General features: G+C 42.5%; 1 protein-coding gene, 1 non-coding gene and 1 pseudogene across 2 annotated transcripts in view; 2 read left to right on the forward strand and 1 right to left on the reverse strand.

Annotated features, from left to right (window-relative positions):
- The window catches only part of APCDD1 (APC down-regulated 1), a 37454-nt gene extending 29302 nt beyond the window's left edge, over window positions 1-8152 (forward strand). The window contains exons 4-5 of the mRNA XM_066352261.1: window positions 3644-3965; window positions 5846-8152. Coding sequence (XP_066208358.1) covers window positions 3644-3965; window positions 5846-6297 — 774 coding nt within the window. The 3' untranslated portion in view covers window positions 6298-8152. The remainder of the gene's footprint in view (window positions 1-3643; window positions 3966-5845) is intronic.
- A 6838-nt stretch (window positions 8153-14990) lies between these two features.
- TRNAA-GGC (transfer RNA alanine (anticodon GGC)) lies at window positions 14991-15066 on the forward strand. Its single transcript has one exon. It is a non-coding gene; the product is annotated as a tRNA-Ala (tRNA).
- A 2252-nt stretch (window positions 15067-17318) lies between these two features.
- LOC136382910 (protein MEMO1-like) lies at window positions 17319-18021 on the reverse strand (annotated as a pseudogene).
- Window positions 18022-20401: the final 2380 nt, after the last annotated feature.

Here is a 20401-nt window from a genome sequence, read left to right on the forward strand (position 1 = left end):
GCTGCTTCCCAGGTGCGGGAGATAATATGACGTGACACCTAAATCGTTAACTTCTCATCTCAGATTTAGAGTGTCAGAACTCCGTTTTAGAGAAAAAACACATTGGAACTTTTACCGCCTGGTAGTTTACCAAGAAAATACATCATGGCAAAATTACTGTATTTAGTGAGGCTTTATTTTAATTAAATGTGTCTTGTGGTGGCACACAGACGGTGGGACACTCCCTTTAGTCTTCCTGTGAAGCGCCATGCATGCAGGTGATGCTACTCCTGCCCCACCCCCACCCCCCGCGCCACTCTGAGAATCCTCTCCTCAGAGTGGGGAAACTCCTTATCTACTGCTCATTTCTTGCAGCACAGTTATGCAGGGAAATATGCGGATCCCCATTTTACATATGAAGAGATAAATAACTTGCCCCAGGATTGGTCATCAGCCATTAAGCGGCAGTCCCTGCTGAGAGCGTGGGCCTAGTGCTGGCTGTCAGGACCTGGCTGGAACCCTCGCTTTCTGAGAGGGTGGGCACAGTGCTATGGGCGTGCCCCCTCTGTGTCCTCATCGCAGCTTCAGCTCACTGCTGACCACAGACTGCCCATCTCTTGTGCCTTCAGAGTCCTTTGTAGGAGACTGTACACCACAAATGCATCGGGACCCAAGACAGCGAGTCCTCTGCCTTCATCTCTCTCTGCCTCCGTCTACTTGATTTCATCGTCTACACGTTGCAAATGGTGTTAGCAAAGGAGCCCTTATCTCCCATGAGTTACAGTGTAGTCTTATCTAATGAGCACAGCAATGAGTGAGTGAGCGCTAGGTCTTAGAGGAGGATGTAGGGGGCTGGTGGCTGGAAGCCCCCCTCCCTCCCGCTTCCGACTCTCTGAGATGGCCGTGTGTCTCACTGAGTGTCCATAGCAATGTCACATTGAGTCAGTGCTGGAGATGGAGAGGGCTTTGAGCTTTTGGGATTTAGAAAACAAAATGTGTGTCTGCCCAGAGTGCCCAACTACCAGCAAGCTTCTGCACCTCATGGACCCCCGGGCAGGGGAGCCCAGGGTTGGGGTCCGTGGCTATCCACCTGAACTCTGAGCCTCACCTGTCACCCCCACAAGAGCACTGACTGGATTTGAGTCATGCTTCTAGCATGGCCAGTGCAGGCCGGCCCTGGCTTTACAGCCCCGAGTGGGAGGGAGTATGAGGCGACAGATAGATGGTCCCCACTGCCAGGGGAGGCAGGCCCTGGCTTGCAGGAATCTGTGACTGAGGTCACATAGCTGGACAATGGCAGGTATGGTCAAGAGCCCAGCTCTCCTGTCCTCCAGACTGCAGCTTTGTATTAATCACTGAGCCCTGCGGGCCACCATCATTTACATGACTGGCAGTGTCTGGCTACCCGACTAGTAGGTTTTCCAGCCACAAACCTAGAGAACCCCGTTCCAAAGTCTGTGTTAGTGTGGTAAAGCAGACTCAGCAAGAGGGAAGCTCCCGAGAGAGCCACAGCTAGCTTGCACTCATCAGATGGCTTAAAGCAGGGGTCCCCAAACTTTTTACACAGGGGGCCAGTTCACTGTCCTTCAGACCGTTGGAGGGCCGGACTATAAAAAAAAACTATGAACAAATCCCTATGCACACTGCACATATCTTATTTTAAAGTAAAAAAACAAAACGGGAACAAATACAGTACTTAAAATAAAGAACAAGTAAATTTAAATCAACAAACTGACCAGTATTTCAATGGAAACTATGGGCCTGCTTTTGGCTAATGAGATGGTCAATGGCCGGTTCCATATTTGTCACTGCTAGCCGTAACAAGTGATATGACGTGCTTCTGGAGCTGTGACATGTGTGTCCTGCGTCACTGGAAGTAGTATTGTATGTGACCAACGCCGCGCTTTGCAGCGCCACCACATACAGTGCTCCATCCGCATCCTGTGCTCCTCTCACTGACCACCAATGAAAGAGGTGCCCCTTCCGGAAGTGCGGCGGGGGCTGGATAAATGGCCTCAGGGGGCTGCAGTTTGGGGACCGCTGGCTTAATGCTATAAAGCAGGAAGCACAGTAAGAGCCCATAAACCTTCCAAACCCCGAGGCCTGCAGACACAAGCGGGTGACCGGTGCACCAGCCCACTTCGGAGGCTCTGCTCCCTCCTTCCGGCTTCCATCACTCCCTCCTTCACTAGACAGCTCCCTTTCTCATCCTCAGCAATTGGGTTCTGTCCTTTTTAAAAAATTGTGTCTTCTAATTTTTTTTTAATGAAAAAAATCTAATTGTCGTAAAATGCACATAAAATATACCATCTTAACCATTTTAAGTGTACAGGTTAGTGGTATTAAGTATATTTTATGTTATTGTAACCATTACCATCATCCATCCACAGAAGGTTTTCATCTGTCTCCAACTGAACTGTGCTCATGAAACACTAACTCTTCCCCAGCCCCTGACCCACCATTCATTCTACTGCCTATCCCTATGAATTTGACTACTTTAGGTCTCTCATATAGGTGGGATCACACAGCATTTGTCCTTTTGTCATTGGTTTATTTCACTTAGCATAATATCCTTAAGGTCCATCTGGGCTGTAACGGGTCAGAATTTTCCTCTCTTTAAAAGGGAATATTTCATTCAATGAGTATGCACATTTTGTTTAGTCATTTTTCAGTCAGCGTGCATTGGATTGTTTCCATGTTTTAGCTCTTCTGAACACTGTAAGAGCTACGAACCTGATGAAAAAATATCGCTCTGAGATGCTCAGTTCAGTTCTGTTGGATATAACTCAGAGGTGGAATTACTGAATCATATAATAATTAGTTTTCATAGCAGCTGCAACATTTTACATTCCCACCAGCAGTGTGTGCACAAGGGTTCCAGTTTCTCCATATCTTTGTCAACACCGTTTGTTGTTGTTTTATAGTAGCCATTCTAATGGATGTGAGGTGATACGCATCCGCCTTTTCGGAAGAGTGTCCAGCACACATGGTCTGAAAATGTAATAGGATTCTAAAGAGAGTCCATATCTCTTTTTTTTTTCTTTTCTTTTCTTTTTTTTTTTTTTTTACAGGGACAGAGAGAGTGTCAGAGAGGGATAGATAGGGACAGACAGACAGGAACAAAGAGAGATGAGAAGCATCAGTCATCAGTTTTTCGTTGCGACACCTTAGTAGTTCATTCATTGCTTTGTCATATGTGCCTTGACCGCGGGCCTTCAGCAGATCAAGTAACCCCTTGCTCGAGCCAGTGACCTTGGGTCCAAGCTGGTGAGCTTTTTGCTCAAGCCAGATGAGCCCGTGCTCAAGCTGGTGACCTCGGGGTCTCGAACCTGGGTCCTTCCACATCCCAGTTCGATGCTCTATCCACTGCGCCACCACCTGGTCAGGCGAGAGTCCATATCTCTTTATGAAATATTTAGGTAAGTTTCTAATGTCAGCCGAACACGTGTGCACTGTGAGCATACACAAACACGTGCGCACACACGCGCCCCATCTGTGCCGTATAGCATGGCTCCAGGTGCTTCTTGGGTACTCAAGTCACAAATGATGGTGCTCAGGTCCCTTACCCACCCCTGCTGTGGTGGTCCCCGATTGCAAAAGCACGTGTACACTTCTCTCTCATGAAGACAGGTGGTCTCTCTTTGTGTTTGTGTCTTGACTGCAGAACCATGACCATGCGTGCATAGCCTGTCGAATCATCCACCGGTCGGACGAGCACCACCCTCCCCTCCTGCCCCCCAAGGCCGACCTGACCGTCGGCCTGCATGGCGAGTGGGTGAGCCAGCGCTGTGAGGTGCGGCCCGAAGTCCTCTTTCTCACGCGCCACTTCATCTTCCACGACAACAATAACACCTGGGAGGGACATTACTACCACTACTCCGACCCTGTCTGCAAGCACCCCACCTTCACCATCTATGCCAAGGGCCGGTACAGCCGCGGCGTGCACTCCTCCCGAGTCCTGGGAGGAACTGAGTTTGTGTTCAAAGGTAGGTCTCCTGCCTCTAGCCCAAGACAAACAGCCCAGCAGGTGAGAGTGAGCAGTTTTGTGACTTTTGTTGAAGCAGGACCTGAGGGCAAGGGCCTCTTATCAGCTAGAGATGCTGGAGAAGAGATTAGGGAATACTTTCTGCCCCAAGGTCATCATTTACCATAGCCTCTGAGCTCTGCTGTGCCAGCCAGGGTGAGGGGGCCAATCTATAGACCATGGTGCCCAGGAGCCCACCCGCTGTGCACGGCGTCAGATGTGTCCCGGGAAGGTGTTACCAGCAGTGAAATCTCAAGTCAGCTCGTTTCCTTTCTTATGCGCAGCTCACGGCTTATTCTGAGCTGCCCCGTGATAACATCACACTGGCTGCGTGCACCTGATTTCTTTAGTGGGAAGTAAAGAGTGGGGATTAGTCGGGGACTCAGAGCTGTCATTTCCAAAGCTGAGTTTGCCCTGCAGGGGGAAGTTTTCACATGCTCGAAGGTGAGAGGAGTAAGGATTTTTCGCTTCATAAGACATACCTGACCATAAGACACACTTAGGGTTTTAAAGAGGAAAATAAGAAAAAAAAAAATTCTGAACCAAATGGTGTGTTAAAATATTTAATAAAATATGGTAAATAGCAAGGAAGGTAAGGAACAAGACTCAGTGGGCTATTATCAGGAAGGGAGGTCTTTTGGCTTTTATGTCTAGATCTTTTTTTAACTGAGAGGAAGGGAGATAGACAGACTCCCGCATGCACCCTGCATGCCAGGATCCACCCGGCAACACTCATCTGGAGCCATGCTCGCAGCTGAACTATTTTTAGCACCTGAGGCAAAGGCTCCACAGAGCCATCCTCAGTGCCCAGGGCCAGCGCACTGGAACCAATCAAGCCATGGCTGCAAGAGGGAAAGAGAGAGAAGGGGGAGGCAGAAGGGTAGAGAAGCAGATGGGCACTTCGCCTGTGTGCCCTGACCAGGAATCAAACCTGGGGCTTCCACACACCAGGTCGATGCTCTACCACAAAGCCAACCGGCCAGGGCTCTATATCTAGTTTTTTTGTTAAAGCTTGTACATCTTTGTAAAGTAGTGTCAGCCCTGTCATGGCCAAGAAAGACACCCTGGACAGTGGGTATGACCGCTTTCAGTATTCCATAGTTCAATCTATTTAGTATGAAGTATTTCTGATAATTCAGGTGAGTCCAAGGGCATCTTAGCCCTCCTCATAGGAAGGGAAGATTTGCTCCAAGAAGAATGGAATTTTGATAGTTGTAGCCAAGAGCATGGCCATGTTTATCTGATTCCAGCCCAAAGCACCCTTGTTGTATGCAGATTGCAGTCCCCTGAGAGAGCCTTCAAAAGAGGTGCACTGTCAGTGCTGGGGTTTGTATTTAATATATTTACTCATTTTTCTTGCTTGTAGCCTAATTTGTTTTAGTTGTTAATTTGTGGGCCAGTACTAACTTTGCAAGACTTTTAACTAGTATAGGTGTTTGATACCAAATCTATTTAAAAACTTTAATACCTTTTTATAAAAAACCAAATTCTAGATTTTGTAAATATTTTTTCAATATCAAAGAGTCATTGTCACCAAAGACAACTGTAATCGATTGCAGTCTGGGCTCAGCGACTGTCTGCCAAATATAGTTGTTTTGGGGGTTTTGTTGTTGTTTTTTTTTGACCACACACATTTGGTGTGATGGTCACTCAGGGCAACACATTGATCTTTCCACCTGAGAATGCTTTTCTCCGGCTGTGGTCCCGTGGGTGGGTATCGGGGTTGGTTTCAGATCAGAAAGCCTCGAGGAGGTGGCGTGCTGGCAGCAGGCGCTCCGTGGGCTGTCTGCACTGCCCCCTCACTCCCTGAGGGTCACGGGACTGTCCCTCTCTCCTCTGCAGTGAACCACATGAAGGTTACTCCCATGGATGCAGCCACCGCCTCTCTCCTCAACGTCTTCAATGGGAACGAATGCGGGGCCGAGGGCTCCTGGCAGGTGGGCATCCAGCAGGACGTGACGCACACCAATGGCTGTGTGGCCCTGGGAATCAAACTACCTCACACGGAGTACGAGATTTTCAAAATGGAACAGGACGCCCGTGGCCGCTACCTGCTGTTCAACGGCCAGAGGCCCAGTGATGGGTCCAGTCCAGACAGGCCCGAGAAGAGAGCCACTTCCTACCAGATGCCCTTGGTCCAGTGCGCGTCCTCTGTGTCCCGACCTGAGGACTTCTCTGAGGACCACAGGGCTCACCAGCACGGGAGCCGGGCACCGAGCAGGGGCGCTTGTCCCTGGCTCCTCACCACGCTTGCCAGCCTTTGGACTCTGACGTACTGGAATGTCCTCAGATAGAAATATTTTTAAAAAATTATATTTTTCCAAACCAGGTTTTCCTTACTATTTACAGGTTGTTGTTTTTTTTTCCTTACGAAAAGAGAGGACACTTCTTCCAACGCGCTTGAGTGCCCGAGAATTGTGGTGCCTTTTCCCTCCTCCCGGCCCGCCCTCCCCGCCTGAGTCATGAGCAGCGCCGTTTGAAGATTCTGCTTTGAACTCTGTCCAGTCGGATCCTGGCCTGGGAAGCTCCACAATAGCAATTGCACTTTAAAACCGCAGTGTTTCAGGCTGGTGTGTTTGGTAGAGAGAGGGAGCAGGGCGAGAGCCTGGTCCTCTTCTTTTCTTCCTCTGAATTATTACTAGGTTGCTGAGGAGAACTTAGAAGAAATGAATAACAGCTACAGCTTTTGACTGTGGTTTGCTTCCCGTTCTCCTTTGAAACTGTTTCCTCTCCCAAGTTTTTTTTTTAACCTGCAATCCAGTACAGTGTTGGTTTGGGACGGCAATCAAGACACCTTGTATTAATAAAAGAGACTTGGGTGTAGATAATGTACATAGGTAAAGACACACGATTTAGCTTAACCACCTTGACAGCCTTTATGCAGAAAAGGAGAGAATCTGAACTTGGCCATGTTGAGTGGAAAAACACCTGTAATTAAAGTTTCAACGTAATTTAAACTATTGTTGTTTTAGCTTGCTGGGGAAGAGGATGGCGGGTAGACGCTGGTTTCTGGGAGGTTGGGGGCCGCGTGCTGCTCCCCTTCCTGCCGAGGAGACGAGGGCGGCAAGCATTAGACAGACAGGAACACGGGATGGTGGCAGTGTGTGCAATGCCACGTGAATGACAAAGTGCCCGTTGTTGCCACAGTTTCCTCTTCGTGGGACCCTCGTCTTGGCTCACTCTGTGTCTGGCTGGGGTGAGCAGTTCTTCAGTCTGGTGTCTCTGCCCGCTTCAGAGATGAATGCTCAGAGAGCAAGCACACTGTGTTATTTATGGGCCCAACTGATCAAAGAGAATGCTGTAAGGCTGAGTGCTCCCTTCGGCCCTTGACTTCTGGGAAACCCAGGCTTTGTGTATAGTCTCCTTACCATGGAACATGCCAGCTTTCTGTCCCGCCATGGCCTTGGCTCTGTCACTGCAGTCTCTGGGTCACCTTACACAGACTCTGCGAGCTGCTTTCTCCCAGACAACGAGAGGGTGCACGAATCATGTCTGATTGTTACTTTGGATTATTACAAATGGTGCTATCTGAATACCAAGATCTATTGCCGGTAGAGACTGATGGAAATGGTAAATAGCGGGAACCCTGGATATAGCTAAAAATAAACATGGCAGCCGTGATCAAGGTCAAGAGTCATACTTGTATTTAAGAAATAAATGTATGAATTGCTATAGCATTCGATGTGGTGTTAAGTTATAAGGATGGCATGGAGTACCAAAATGCTTTCTCTTTAGATTAGATTTTAAGTTGTGGTGCAAACTAAAGGGACTTATTCAAATGAAAATACTAACTTAATATCTGCCAAGTTTAATAAACAAAGATGTCAAAAATACTCTTCAGAAAATACATTTTTACCTGTGGATCTATTTAATTAATACTATCTTTAAAGGATATAATAAAATTATATGGAAAACTAAGTTCACTGATAAAAAATACCTCAGTGATTTACTATAAAAGTGGTACATTTATAGCCACTTAATTCACAACTATTCACCTAGATTTATGTATCTGCTCACACTTTTAAAAAGTATATTACATACATATGTACACACACATATGCACACATACATACGTATCCCCAAATATGTAAGTATTAACATGTACATAGTGTAATATATATAAATGTGATTGAGGGATAGCATGAACTTCACATGGTTATATCACTTCTTTTTTTTATTTGTTTTGTTTTAAAATTTTTTTTTAATTTTTTTTATTATTATTATTATTAATTTTAGAGAGGAGAGGGAGAGACAGAGGGAGAGAGAGAGAGGAGAGACAGAGAGAGAGAGAAGGGGGGGGAGGAGCTGGAAGCATCAACTCCCATATGTGCCTTGACCAGGCAAGCCCAGGGTTTCGAACCAGCGACCTCAGCATTTCCAGGTCGACGCTTTATCCACTGCACCACCACAGGTCAGGCCAGTTATATCACTTCTAATGCAGAGAATGACCAATATAGTTTGTCCACAACTTAGTAACACAATTTGATTTATACCTGTTGCTTACTTTATCACCTACATATACAGTCTTATCTTGCTTATGTCAGTCAGATTAATACCAATAAGTATCTCTGAAAGTAAGTACCCATGTATCCTGTGAAGATCTTTCCAAGTGATTTCCCATCATCTTGAAGAAAAAAAGTCATTCAGGTTTAAGAGTCAGAAATTTTAACTTAAGACCATGGTGCTATCTCTGAAGATGGTATGACTGAGTCTAGAATATTTTATTGTAAGCTTAAAATACCCCATAATATGTACTCAGGTGCTGGCAAGTCTAGCCCTAATTTAGTAACAGGCAGTTCTACTTCTAAATACTAGGTTTGGGGAATGTAGTAAATAATTAAAGGGTGTTCTAGACTTCACTGGCTTTCTGGGACTGGACTTCTCTTCCTGGGTAGCAGTCTGATAACAGTCAGGGTTGGAAAGTTGTCCCTTGGGCAATAATAAAATTTGTTGGTGATCTAGGGTTCAAATTCTAAACTCCAAGTTGACCCTAGACTCAAAAAGGAGCTTCCTGGAGTCCAAAGTCTATCCAATACAGAACAAAGGTAGTTTGTTCAGATAGGACAAGTTGTGTCATGTGTTGTAGAGTAATAAAACATCATAGCCAGCGTCTGAATTCTGGGTGATATAGATCCTAAAGAGTCCATCATAGTGCTCCAGTGCTGTGGCAGCCCACCCGAGTTATTCTGAGCATCCCAATCAAAGGATCTCAAGTAGAGAGGCCCTCAGTCCAGGACATCCTCGATAGGGTCTCTTCACACACTATGGTTTGGAATGAAAGAATCTTGTGGTTCCTGGTTGAAGGAAAAATCTTTAATATATTAAAGAGTCATTCTCTATTCCACCAACTTTTAAAAAAATATCTTGAAAACAGAGATGATGTTCGTAGCAGTCCAAGAACATTGCAATGTTTTGTTTTATAATGGTGAACCCAACCTCTGTTAAACTAGACATACGAGGTACCTGGCAGTGGAATATAGAAACCAAGAGGTAGCATCTGATTGAGCATTTCAGGATACTGTCCTCAAAGGAGAAAGCTGAACATCCTGAGGTGGCTTATGGGAGAAGGGGTGGTGGGCGGAGACAGGGAGGGTGAGTCTACTCTGATGTAGAGAACTCTAACCCACACAGACCTGGCCTCTTTGAGATGTCTGAACTTTCATGAGTCCAAACAGCTTGCAGAAGGATTTATCTTCATCAAGAACAAAGGTAGCTTGGATAAAATGATTCCCCCTGATTTCTAGATTCATGAGAAAATGCATAAGCGTTCTTACCAGTAAGAGAGTCACATGTCCTACCATGGTAAGTGAATTCTTCAAATCCCTGTGGTGGCCCAAGGGTGACTTACAGGGTAAACAATCTCTGGATGTACAACAGGCTCCTAGTTATTTATCACAACCTCGTTTCCCTAGTGTTCAGTTCAATAGGCATACGTAACACTCATGAGAAAAAATACTGGGGAAGTTATGACCTCCAACTTTTCCATTGGCTCAAGGGGTCATATCCTCGAGGGTCACACCCCTCCAGATGAAACCTAAATGATACCAAGTTATTGCCGCCAAGAGTGTGAAACTGCACAAACATATCTTTACTGAAACGCAGTGTCCTACTGGGAAGCAGGTGTCAGGTTCTGACTGGTAGCCTCTCATTCTAAGAACAAGGCTGTGGATTCCGTGGATTCATTTTAGTCTGTTTTACAGCCACCTCCACAGCCCCTGTGCCCTTTGAAACACCATCATATCCACTCCTTCATTTAAGTCAGGGGTCTCAAACTCGCGGCCCGCCGAACAATTTTGTGCGGCCCGCAGACTAATCCACGATGTTCAAAATATTTTGGATAAAATTAAGTAAGCCTAGGGGCCTACTTGTATTTTTCATTTCTCTAGCATCCTAGCTAGATATTAGCTTAGTTAACAGCAGTTGTGATGCAAACTACAGTTTCTGGTCGTTTTGCGACATTGAGTAAACTGCATGTACGATTGTGCTTGTACTGATTTTTTTTTTGTTTTCAACTGCAGTGAGAAAAGTGTTGCGTAACAGTTGCCTTTTGTAGACCTAGTGCGGCCCGCCGAAGGGCTGTGATCTTGCTCTGTGGCCCACATGCTGAGTTGTTTGAGACCCCTGATTTAAGGAATCTCCGGTAGCCATTACATTGGAATTCAGGGGCATGAGAGTTTGGGGAGACTTTGTGAGCACAGAACGCTGCGTTTTGCAACCTTGGACCTCCAAAGCTCTGTTGAGCTAGCTCAGTCTCCATCCTGAGCTGGAGGAGCAACTGGCACTTTCATTAGCATCTAAGGAGCAGCTCCAGCCTTTCTGTCTCTCATGAAGTCACTTTCTCCTAATTGATATTTTCTAAGAACTTTAGGCAGTTGAGACCCAGTCTTTTCTGCAGCTGATAAGAAAAAAATATGTAAGACAATTGAGAAGCTGTGACCTTCAGAAAATCAAGGTTGTTGTAAACAAGTGTGGGCCACTGTGTATTAAGAGAGCTCATTTACAGAGTGTTTTCCTGACCTCTAAATAAAATAATCCAGGTTTTCACAGTCGGGGCCCAGGATAATATACCTGTCCTGGAATCAGTTTATAATATTGAAACTTTTGAGATATCTGTTGCATTTGTGATTTTATTCCAACTTAGCTGAGAGTGAAGCTATGTTATATGTAGGTTCCAGCATTGCTTATGTGAAAGAAAAAAGTTAATTGGCCACGTAGCATGTGCTTAAATCCTAGCTTCTAAGTAAAACGCGCACGCGCGCGCGCACACACACACACACACACACACACATGTTTTAGGAAAAGGTCCATAGTCTCTAATGGGTTTCAAAGCGGAAAAAAAAATAGATTGCATTGTATTAGAAATAAGCAGCTTGGCCGGGTAAACCGGTGCAGGCAGCAATGCTGTGAAAGAGACGTGTAGCACGAATACAGCCCTCCCCCACTCTTGCCGCCTTGCAAAATACCTAGAAATAAAAGGTGCCTTAGTAACACATAAAGCCTTATTCCCTGCAAGTATTAAACTTTATTGAAATGAACTCTCTTCCTAATATCAAATGGAGATTGCAGCAATACAAGTAACGGTCTTTTAAAAATCAATAACATAGAGTTCTCTGCCATTTATGTACAAAGAGAAGCAATCACTATCTAAATTCAGTGCAGACCTTTATCCATGCTCAATGCTTTTGCCACTCTCTATCAATGTGCAGATGTTATTTTTCAATTATATATATATATATTTTTCCCTGTACAAATCAATTATGTTGCCCAAGAAATTTGACCAGTGGTTAAATGTTTCTAAAAATAAAGCTAGTGACTAGACCACTGAATTGCTTGGAGATGTCACCCAGATCTAGAGAAAATCAAGACGGCATTATTAATCTCAATTTAGAGAACCTAAAAGCTTTATTGAGCTGTTCTTTCCTTGCCCCGGAATTTCAGCCTGACTTTCTTAACAACACCACTATTTCTTGAATGCACACTAAATATGTCTATGGCATTGTACTTCGTTCTTTACATACACTGTATCGTTTAATTTTCACAACTATCTTGAGTGTTACATTACAGTTTCGAATTTCTTACTGAAGAAAAATTTAGTTATGGTTTGCAAGATGCTCAAGTTTAATTCCCTACAAATAAATGCCTTTATCACTGACCCTTCCGGAAGATGTGAAGATGGAAAGAAGCTTACAAAGCAGATACCGCCTTCCGAACTCTGGGAGGATAATAAAGTGGAAACGAACGAGGCATCAGAGTCAGTGCTTCGGTTTCCCGGTGGGAATCCCCCATCGCTGTCCCCTTGAGCAGGCTTAGGAAAGCTAAGGGAGCCTCTTTCCTTCCATATGGCTTCAGGAGCCATCCGGGCAGAACAGTGCATGTCCTCTGACACAGGTGGATAATTCCAACCTCCATCCATTTGGGGGCTTGCCTTCCCATTCCTCAGGCAGCCCAAGAAGGATTCCTTCCAGATTTTTCCTCGACTAAGGTCTCCCTAGCCCAGTGAGTGAAGGTGCCTTCAAGATGGGTTCCTGCACACATCAGCACACCCTTGATATTTCAAGTTCAAATGACAGATCTTTGGGCAGCTCAGGTCGGTTGGAGAGAGGTTTAGTTCACTTAATGAAACTCCTTGAAAGAAGCACGTGTGTGCAGTGCGAAGGCTCCTCTGAGTGGAAGTAGGCAGGCCGAAGTCTGCGGTCTTTCTGGCCACCAACATGCTTCGGTGAATTACCATTCTAGTATTCTCCTTGCACTTTGGTCCTGGATTATCTACAAGTGGGTCAAAGTTGTTCACATGGAACATAAAATAATAATAGAGGAATAAACTCTGTGTTTCACATACTCACAACTGTGAACCCACCTTTGCCCCACCCTGTCTGTATTTGTCTTCATTCTCCGAGTCTTCCCAGAAAGACTAATGTAGTCACTATGACTTTGAACTAATTAATACTCTAATTTTCAGTATAAAAAGCTCAATGCCAAGACATGGAGTATGTTAAACAAATATGTTACATTTTTTTTATTGTAATAAGAACATTCAGCAGGAGGTCTGGCCTTTTAACAAAATTTTAAGTGTACAATATAATCTTTGTTAACTATAGACACAATGTTATATAGCCATTCTCTATAATTTATTAACCTTGGATAACTAAAACTTTATACCTATTGAATAACAACTCCCCATTTTCTCTCCCTGAAGCCCTGGTAATCACCATTCTATTCTCTGTTTCTATGAGTTTCTTTCAGATACCTCATGTAAATGGAATCACACAGTACTTGTCTTTCTGTAACTAGCTAATGTAACAATAAATGTCCTTCTGTTTCACCTATATTGTTACATTTTGTAGGATTTCCTTATTTTTAAAGGGTGAATAATATTCTATTGTATATGTGTACCACATTTTGTTTTTCCATTCATCCATCAATGGACATTTAGATTGTTTCTGTATTTCAGCTATTGTGAATAATGCTGAAATGAACAAGGGCACATACTGATTTCAATTCTTTTAGATAAATACCCAGAAGTGGGATTGCTGGGTCACATGGCAGTTCTATTTTTAATTTTTTTGAGGAGCCACCATATTATTTTCTGTAGTTGTTGCATCATTTTACATTCTCAACATAGTGTGCAACAGTTCTAACTTTTCTGCATATTCTCTTAACACTTGCTGTTACTTGTTTTTTTATAATGGCCATTAGAGTGAAGAGGTTACCAGAGAAGGAGGGGGAGGGGAGGAAAGAGGGACAAATATACAGTGACGGAAAATGATTTAACTTTGGGTAATGGGTACACAACACAATCAACAGTTCAAGTGCCATATAAATGTTTACTTGAAACCTATGTATTCTTATGGACCAATGTCACCCCATTAAAGTTAATTTCTAAATAAAAGAAAGGTAAATGTAAAGTGATATCTCATTGTGGTCTTGAATAAAATTATTGCAATTTACCTAATGATTTTAGTATATTTGTTGGCCATGTGTATGTCTTCTTTGGAGAAATACCTATTGGAGTCTATTGCCCATTTACAAAAATAGAGTTTTTTAGAACAGTTTAAGGTTCATAGTAAAATTGAGGGGAAACACAAAGATTTTCCATATGCCTCCTGCCTGTCACATAAGGGGCCTCCCCCATTACCCACATCCACCACCAGAACGGTACATTTGATACTAATGATGAACCTCTATTGAGTCATCATAATCACCCAAAGCCCATATTTCCATTATTTTTCACTCTCAGTATTGTACATTCTATGAATTTGGACATATCTCCATAATTATGGCATCATACAAAATATTTTCACTGCCCTAAAAATCCTTTTGTGTCTATTTATCTCCTCACTCCTTGTCAACACGTGGCAACCAGCAATCTTTTTACTGTTTTGCCTTTTCCAGAATGTCACATCTATGTAGTTGGAATCACAAAAACCTTTTCAGATTGGCTTTTTTCATTTAGTAATATGTTTCCTCTCATTTTTATGGCTTGATAGATCATTTCCTTTTAGTGATGAATAATACCCCATTATCTGGATGTGCTACAGTTATTTATCCATTCACCTATGTTAAGATATCTTTGTTGCTTCCAAGTTTTTGGCAATTATGAAGAAAACTGTTATAAACCTCCATGTGTAGATTTTGTGTAGATATAAGTTTTCAGCTCCTATGGGTAGATACCAAAGACTGTGATTGCTGGATCATATGGTGTTTAGCTATTCAAGAATCTGCCCAACTCTCTTGCAAAGTGACTGTATCATTTTGCATCTCACCAGCAGTGAGTGAGAGTTCCTGCTCCTCCATGTCTTCATCGGCATTTGGTGTAGTCAGTGTTCCAGATATTGACCATTCTGATAGGTACAGTACGTAGTGGTATCTTAATGTTGTTTTAATTTGCATTTCAGCAGATGACATATGATATGGAGCATCATTTCATATGCTTATTTGCCATCTGTATATCTTCTTTGGTGAGATGTTCATTAAGGGTTTCATTTAGGCCCTGGCCAGTTGGCTCAGTGGTAGAGCGTCGGCCTGGCATGCGGAAGTCCCGGGTTCGATTCCCGGCCAGGGCACACAGGAGAAGCGCCCATCTGCTTCTCCACCGCCCCCTCCTTCCTCTCTGTCTCTCTCTTCCCCTCCTGCAGCCAGAGCTCCATTGGAGCAAAGATGGCCCGGGCGCTGGGGATGGCTCCATGGCCTCTGTCTCAGGCGCTAGAGTGCCCTGGATGGGCAGAGCATCACCCCCTGGTGAGCGTGCCAGGTGGATCCCGGTCAGGCGCATGCGGGAGTCTGTCTGTCTGCCTCCCTGTTTCCAATTTCAGAAAAATACAAAAAAAAAAAGGGGGGGGTTTCATTTATTTTCACGTCAATCTCCAGTTTTTCCAGCATTACTTGTTGCTCCATTGAATTGCCTTTGCTCTTCTGACAAAGATTAGTTGAGTATATATATGTGGGTCTATTTCTTGAATGTCCAGTCTTCTCCATTCATATATTTTTTGATTATTCTTCCCATGCCATGCTGTCTTGATTACTGTAAGTTTAAAGTAGGTCTTGAAATTGGGTAGTGTCAGTCTTCCAACATCGACTATTCTCAGTCTTTTGGCTTGCTATATAAACTTTAGTATCAGTTTGTTGAGATATACAAAATAACCTGTTGATATTTTATTGGAATCACATTGAATCTATAGATCAAGTTGGGAAGAACTGACATATTGACAATATGGAGTCCTCCTATCCATGCATAATAGAATATCTATTTATTTAGTCATTTTAAAATTTAGTTCATTTTATAGTTTTTCTTTTCTAGATCTTGTACAATTTTGTTAGATTTAGAACTAAGTATTTAATTTTTATTATGTTGATGCAAAGGGCATTGCACTTTTAATTACAAATTTTACTTGTTTGTTGCCATTACATACAAAAGTGATTGACTTGTGTATACTAACCTTGTAATCCTATAATTTTGCAATAATTGCTTATTAGTTGCAGAGATTTTATTGTTGATTCTTTTAGATTTTCTACACCGATGGCATGTAACCTACAAACAAATACAGTGTTATGTATATATTTCTTCCCAATCTACATGCATTTTATTTCTCTTTGACTTAATGCATTAGCTAGACCTTCCAGTATAATATGGAAAGGAATGATGAGAGACGATATCCTTGCCTTGTACTTGACTTTAGTAGGAAAACATCAAGTTTCTCACCATTCAGTTTGATATTATTATAGGGTTTTGAAGTCTTTATCAAGTCCTCTATGGCTAGTTTACTAAGAGGTTTTAATCATGAGTGGATGTTGGATTTTGACAAATGCTTTTTCTGTACTAATTAATATGATCATGTGATTTTTTTAAGCCTATTGATGTGATGGACTACATTAATTGTTTTTGTTTTTTGGTTTTTGTTTCTTTTTTTTGCAAAAGACAGAGAGACAGACAGATAGGGACAGACAGGGAGAGAGATAAGAAGCATCAATTCTTTGTGTGACACCTTAGTTGTTCATTGATTGCTTTCTCATATGTGCCTTGACAGGACAGGGACGGAGGTCCTACAGCAGAGCAACTGAGCCCTTGCTCAAGGCAGTGACTTGGGCTCAAACCAGATGAGCTTGCACTCAAGCCAGTGACCTCTGGGTTTTGAACCTGAGTCCTCCGCCTCCCAGGCCAATGCTCTATTTACTGCACCACCACCCGGTGAGGCTACATTAATTGATTTTTGAGTGTCAAACCAGCCTTGCACACCTGGAATCCCACTTAGTCATAGTATAAAATTCCTTTTATCTTTGCTCATTTTGGGGGGTTGTGTAGCCCTTTATTAGCAACTAAAATAGAAAATATCTGTTGTACAACACAAGTAGTAATTGAATATAACGAGATTTATTATATTTTAATGCGGATCACTTATAAATGCAATTTCTTATGAAAAATTTCCACCTTTTTTGTTTGTGTACAATTTGTAAAACTGTAGCAGAATAAATGGACACAACCCTTCAAAGAGTAGAAATTTAGGCCATGGTAAATGCTTTATAAGTTACTTTCAAAAACTGTCTGCCACAACTGGGCCTTGACACTGCCATTTTTTAAAAAAAAAAAAATCAAAATATTTGATGCCAGGTTGCCTTCCACTGACCTAAACTATAAATGTTTTTTTTTTTAATGAATCGTAATTAAGGAAGGACTACACCTACTAGAAGAGTAGAAAGTTCTATTAGTTTGAGGTTTCAGAATTCCCCCAAACCAAGACCAGTATCTTGGCAAGAGCTAGGCTGGGATCTGGAGCAGAGCATGCGTACATGCAGGTAACCTCTCTGAGGATTCAGAGCTTCAGTGGACTGTGAGTACTCTAGCTGCATAACTCACTGAACAGTCTTACCAGTTTCTGCCCTGGCTTGACTGGAAACAACTCAAAAAGGAAAAGCTCATATTCATTGTATTCTTCTGTTGCTCTGTGATAGCATTTAATAATTCCCTGGGATGCCTTCCACATGTAGTATTATGGTATTTCTTCAGGTAATTGCTAAAAGATGCGGGTCACTCTATAATACTCATACTCATTTTATCTCGATGTTCAATGGATCTATAAATCTCTCTCTGGAATTTATTGCAGTAATTGTAACAGAACCTTTGACCGTTCCATGGCTTTCTTATAAGGCAAATGCATTTCTATGCTGTGTTCCTGTCATCTGTCTGCAGAAACTTGTGTTCAAACATTCCTGTCATCCATAGTTTTCTAAAAATCATTTGGTCAATACAAGGTCATATAGAGGTGTTCTATATATACCCACATTAGAAAAGTACACATCCAGAGAGAGGCACATCATGAGGGGGCCCAAAGATGAAAATTCTCCAGGTGCTAGATGGACCCATTGTCTGTAAGCGTGAGCAGCACAGGACCCACAGTGTGTATATGCTGTATAGGTACAGTGATGGCCCTAGCGGGTCTTTTTGTGGACTGGACTTGTGAAAGCCCTGCAGTCTTGAGGATGCATACCAGCAGCGGCCCACGGCTCAGTTGGGGAATCTTCATGCCTGCGTCCCAGATGGTGTGAGAGGATGAATGAGGGGACAGCGCAGCAGGAGCAGCTACTGGAGGGGAGGAGGCACTGTTGGCTCAGCACAGGAGAAGGTGGCAGAGGGGAGGGGAATCATTCTGGCCCAGGGGGAGAAGGATGAACAGGTGGCAGAGACACGGCAGTAGCAGTCTTCACAAATTCTGGTGATCATAGGAAGATGGGGACCATGGGGCGTCACTGAAGCCCAGCAAGCTCTAGCCCCACCCCTGGAGTTGCCTCCGCTCTGCATTCTGGGATGGTTCCACAGAGCTGTTCTCATGCCTCCTACCCTACAGTGGCCTCTAGGAGCCACTGCCAGTGACTTTGGATCTATCCTTCCCCCCACCTCCTGCGGGACTCCTGCCCATTTTTATCTGATTATTATTATTATTGTTATTGGGTTGTAGAAGTTCTTTATATGTTTTGAATATTAACCCCTTGTCAGATATTTTCTCCAATTTTATAAGTTGCCTTTTCACACTAGGAATAAACTAAAGAGGTGAAAACTTGTACATTGGATAAAATAAATTAAAGAAGACACAAAAGAATGGAAGAGATCCCATGTTCATAGATTAGAAGAAGTAATATTGTTTACATGTTCATATTACTCAGAGATCTACAGATTCAATGTAATTCTTATCAAAATCTCAACAGTATGTTTTGCAGAAAAAGGAAAAAACAATCCTAAAATGTATATGGAACTAACTATAGAGGACCCCAAATAACTAAACCTGTCTCAAGAAAGAAAAACAGAGCTGGAAGCATCATACTTTCTGATTTCAAAACATATTGCAAAGGCACAGTAATTAAAATAGTGTATTATAAACCAGTGAAGGAAAATAACCTGGCATAGAGACAAACACATAGACCAGTGGAATAGAATAGAGTCCAGAAATCAACCCACCGTATATGGTCCACTGTTCTCTCACAAGGGTGCCAAAATGCATAGGGATACTCTCTTTAACTAATGATCCTGGGAAAACTGAATATCCAGACTTAAAAAATTTGACCTTTACACTATACACAAAAGTCAAATCAAGATGGATTAAAGGCTAATATATGGAGACCTGACACTGTAAAACGCCTACCAAGAAAACGTAAAGAAAAGGCTTCATGACATTAGTCTTGGCAATGACTTTTTGGATAAGACTCTAAAAGCACAGGCAACAAAGCAAAACTAAACAAGTGGGACTATGTTAAAACAAAAAAATTCTGCATAGCAAAGAGAACCATTAATAGTGTGCAGAAAAGCAACATATGGAGTGGGAAAACATATTGCAGACCATATCTAATAAAGGGTTAATATTCAAAGTATATATAAAAAACTATTACAACTCAATAGAAACAGACAGACAAACAAAAACCCAAACACACCAACCTAGATTTTTTAAAACTGAGCAAAGGACTTAAATAGACCTTTTTCAAAAAAATATATATTTTTATTGTCTTCCTTAAATATTTTTTTTTTTTGCCATGGAAACAACTGAATGATGTCACAGATGGATTTCATAAATATGGAAGTTGAAGCTTCACCAAAGGGTTGGTCAAAGATGAGAAATAGCTCTAATTTCCAAATATAAATAATTTCAATAGCCAAGAAAACAAAGTCCCTAGTACAATAAAGTGCATTCTCTAAAGAATCTTCTTTGAGCGTGTTCCAGCACAAATATCTGTGTACAGTATTCATAGCAAACTCTAGCCAACCTCTGCATTTCCTTATTAACTTGAAACTAAATGGCAGGAAACACCCAGGGCACCAATAATACTTCAGAATCTTGTGCCAGTTTCAAACTGAGTAGTCTGTACTATGGAGCTAATTTCTAAATATTTTGAAAATTTCCATTGAAATGAGAGATAACGAACTTGAAAGGCAAGTCCTTTTTCTGAATTAATAAATAAAACATCAAAGTGATTATTGAGCCAAACATCCAAAGAAGTCATGTGTAATTTTCAACATAATAAAGCAGCAAATATGAATTCTAATGAGCAGACTGATTTGAAGGAAAAAAAACAAAACAATACTTTCTATTTCTGGAGTAACCATTCTCCTAGGGAATGCTGTGGGCATTAACATCACTGTACTGTACCCAACTGTTCACTTGTGCCTGGTTTCTGACAACAAAGAGCCAAGAAGTTCACTTTTCACTTTTAATTCACTCAAAGAGCACCAAGATGTTGGAGAGAATGGTGGTGCTAAAAATAATTTTTTTGTTGTTTTCTTTTGTTTTTACAGAGACAGAGAGAGAGTCAGAGAGAGGGATAGACAGGGACAGACAGACAGGAACGGAGAGATGAGAAGCATCAAACATTAGTTTTTCGTTGCGCATTGCGACACCTTAGTTGTTCATTGATTGC

Source organism: Saccopteryx leptura, chromosome 11 (assembly GCF_036850995.1).
Source record: "Saccopteryx leptura isolate mSacLep1 chromosome 11, mSacLep1_pri_phased_curated, whole genome shotgun sequence".
Classification (NCBI taxonomy): domain Eukaryota; kingdom Metazoa; phylum Chordata; class Mammalia; order Chiroptera; family Emballonuridae; genus Saccopteryx; species Saccopteryx leptura.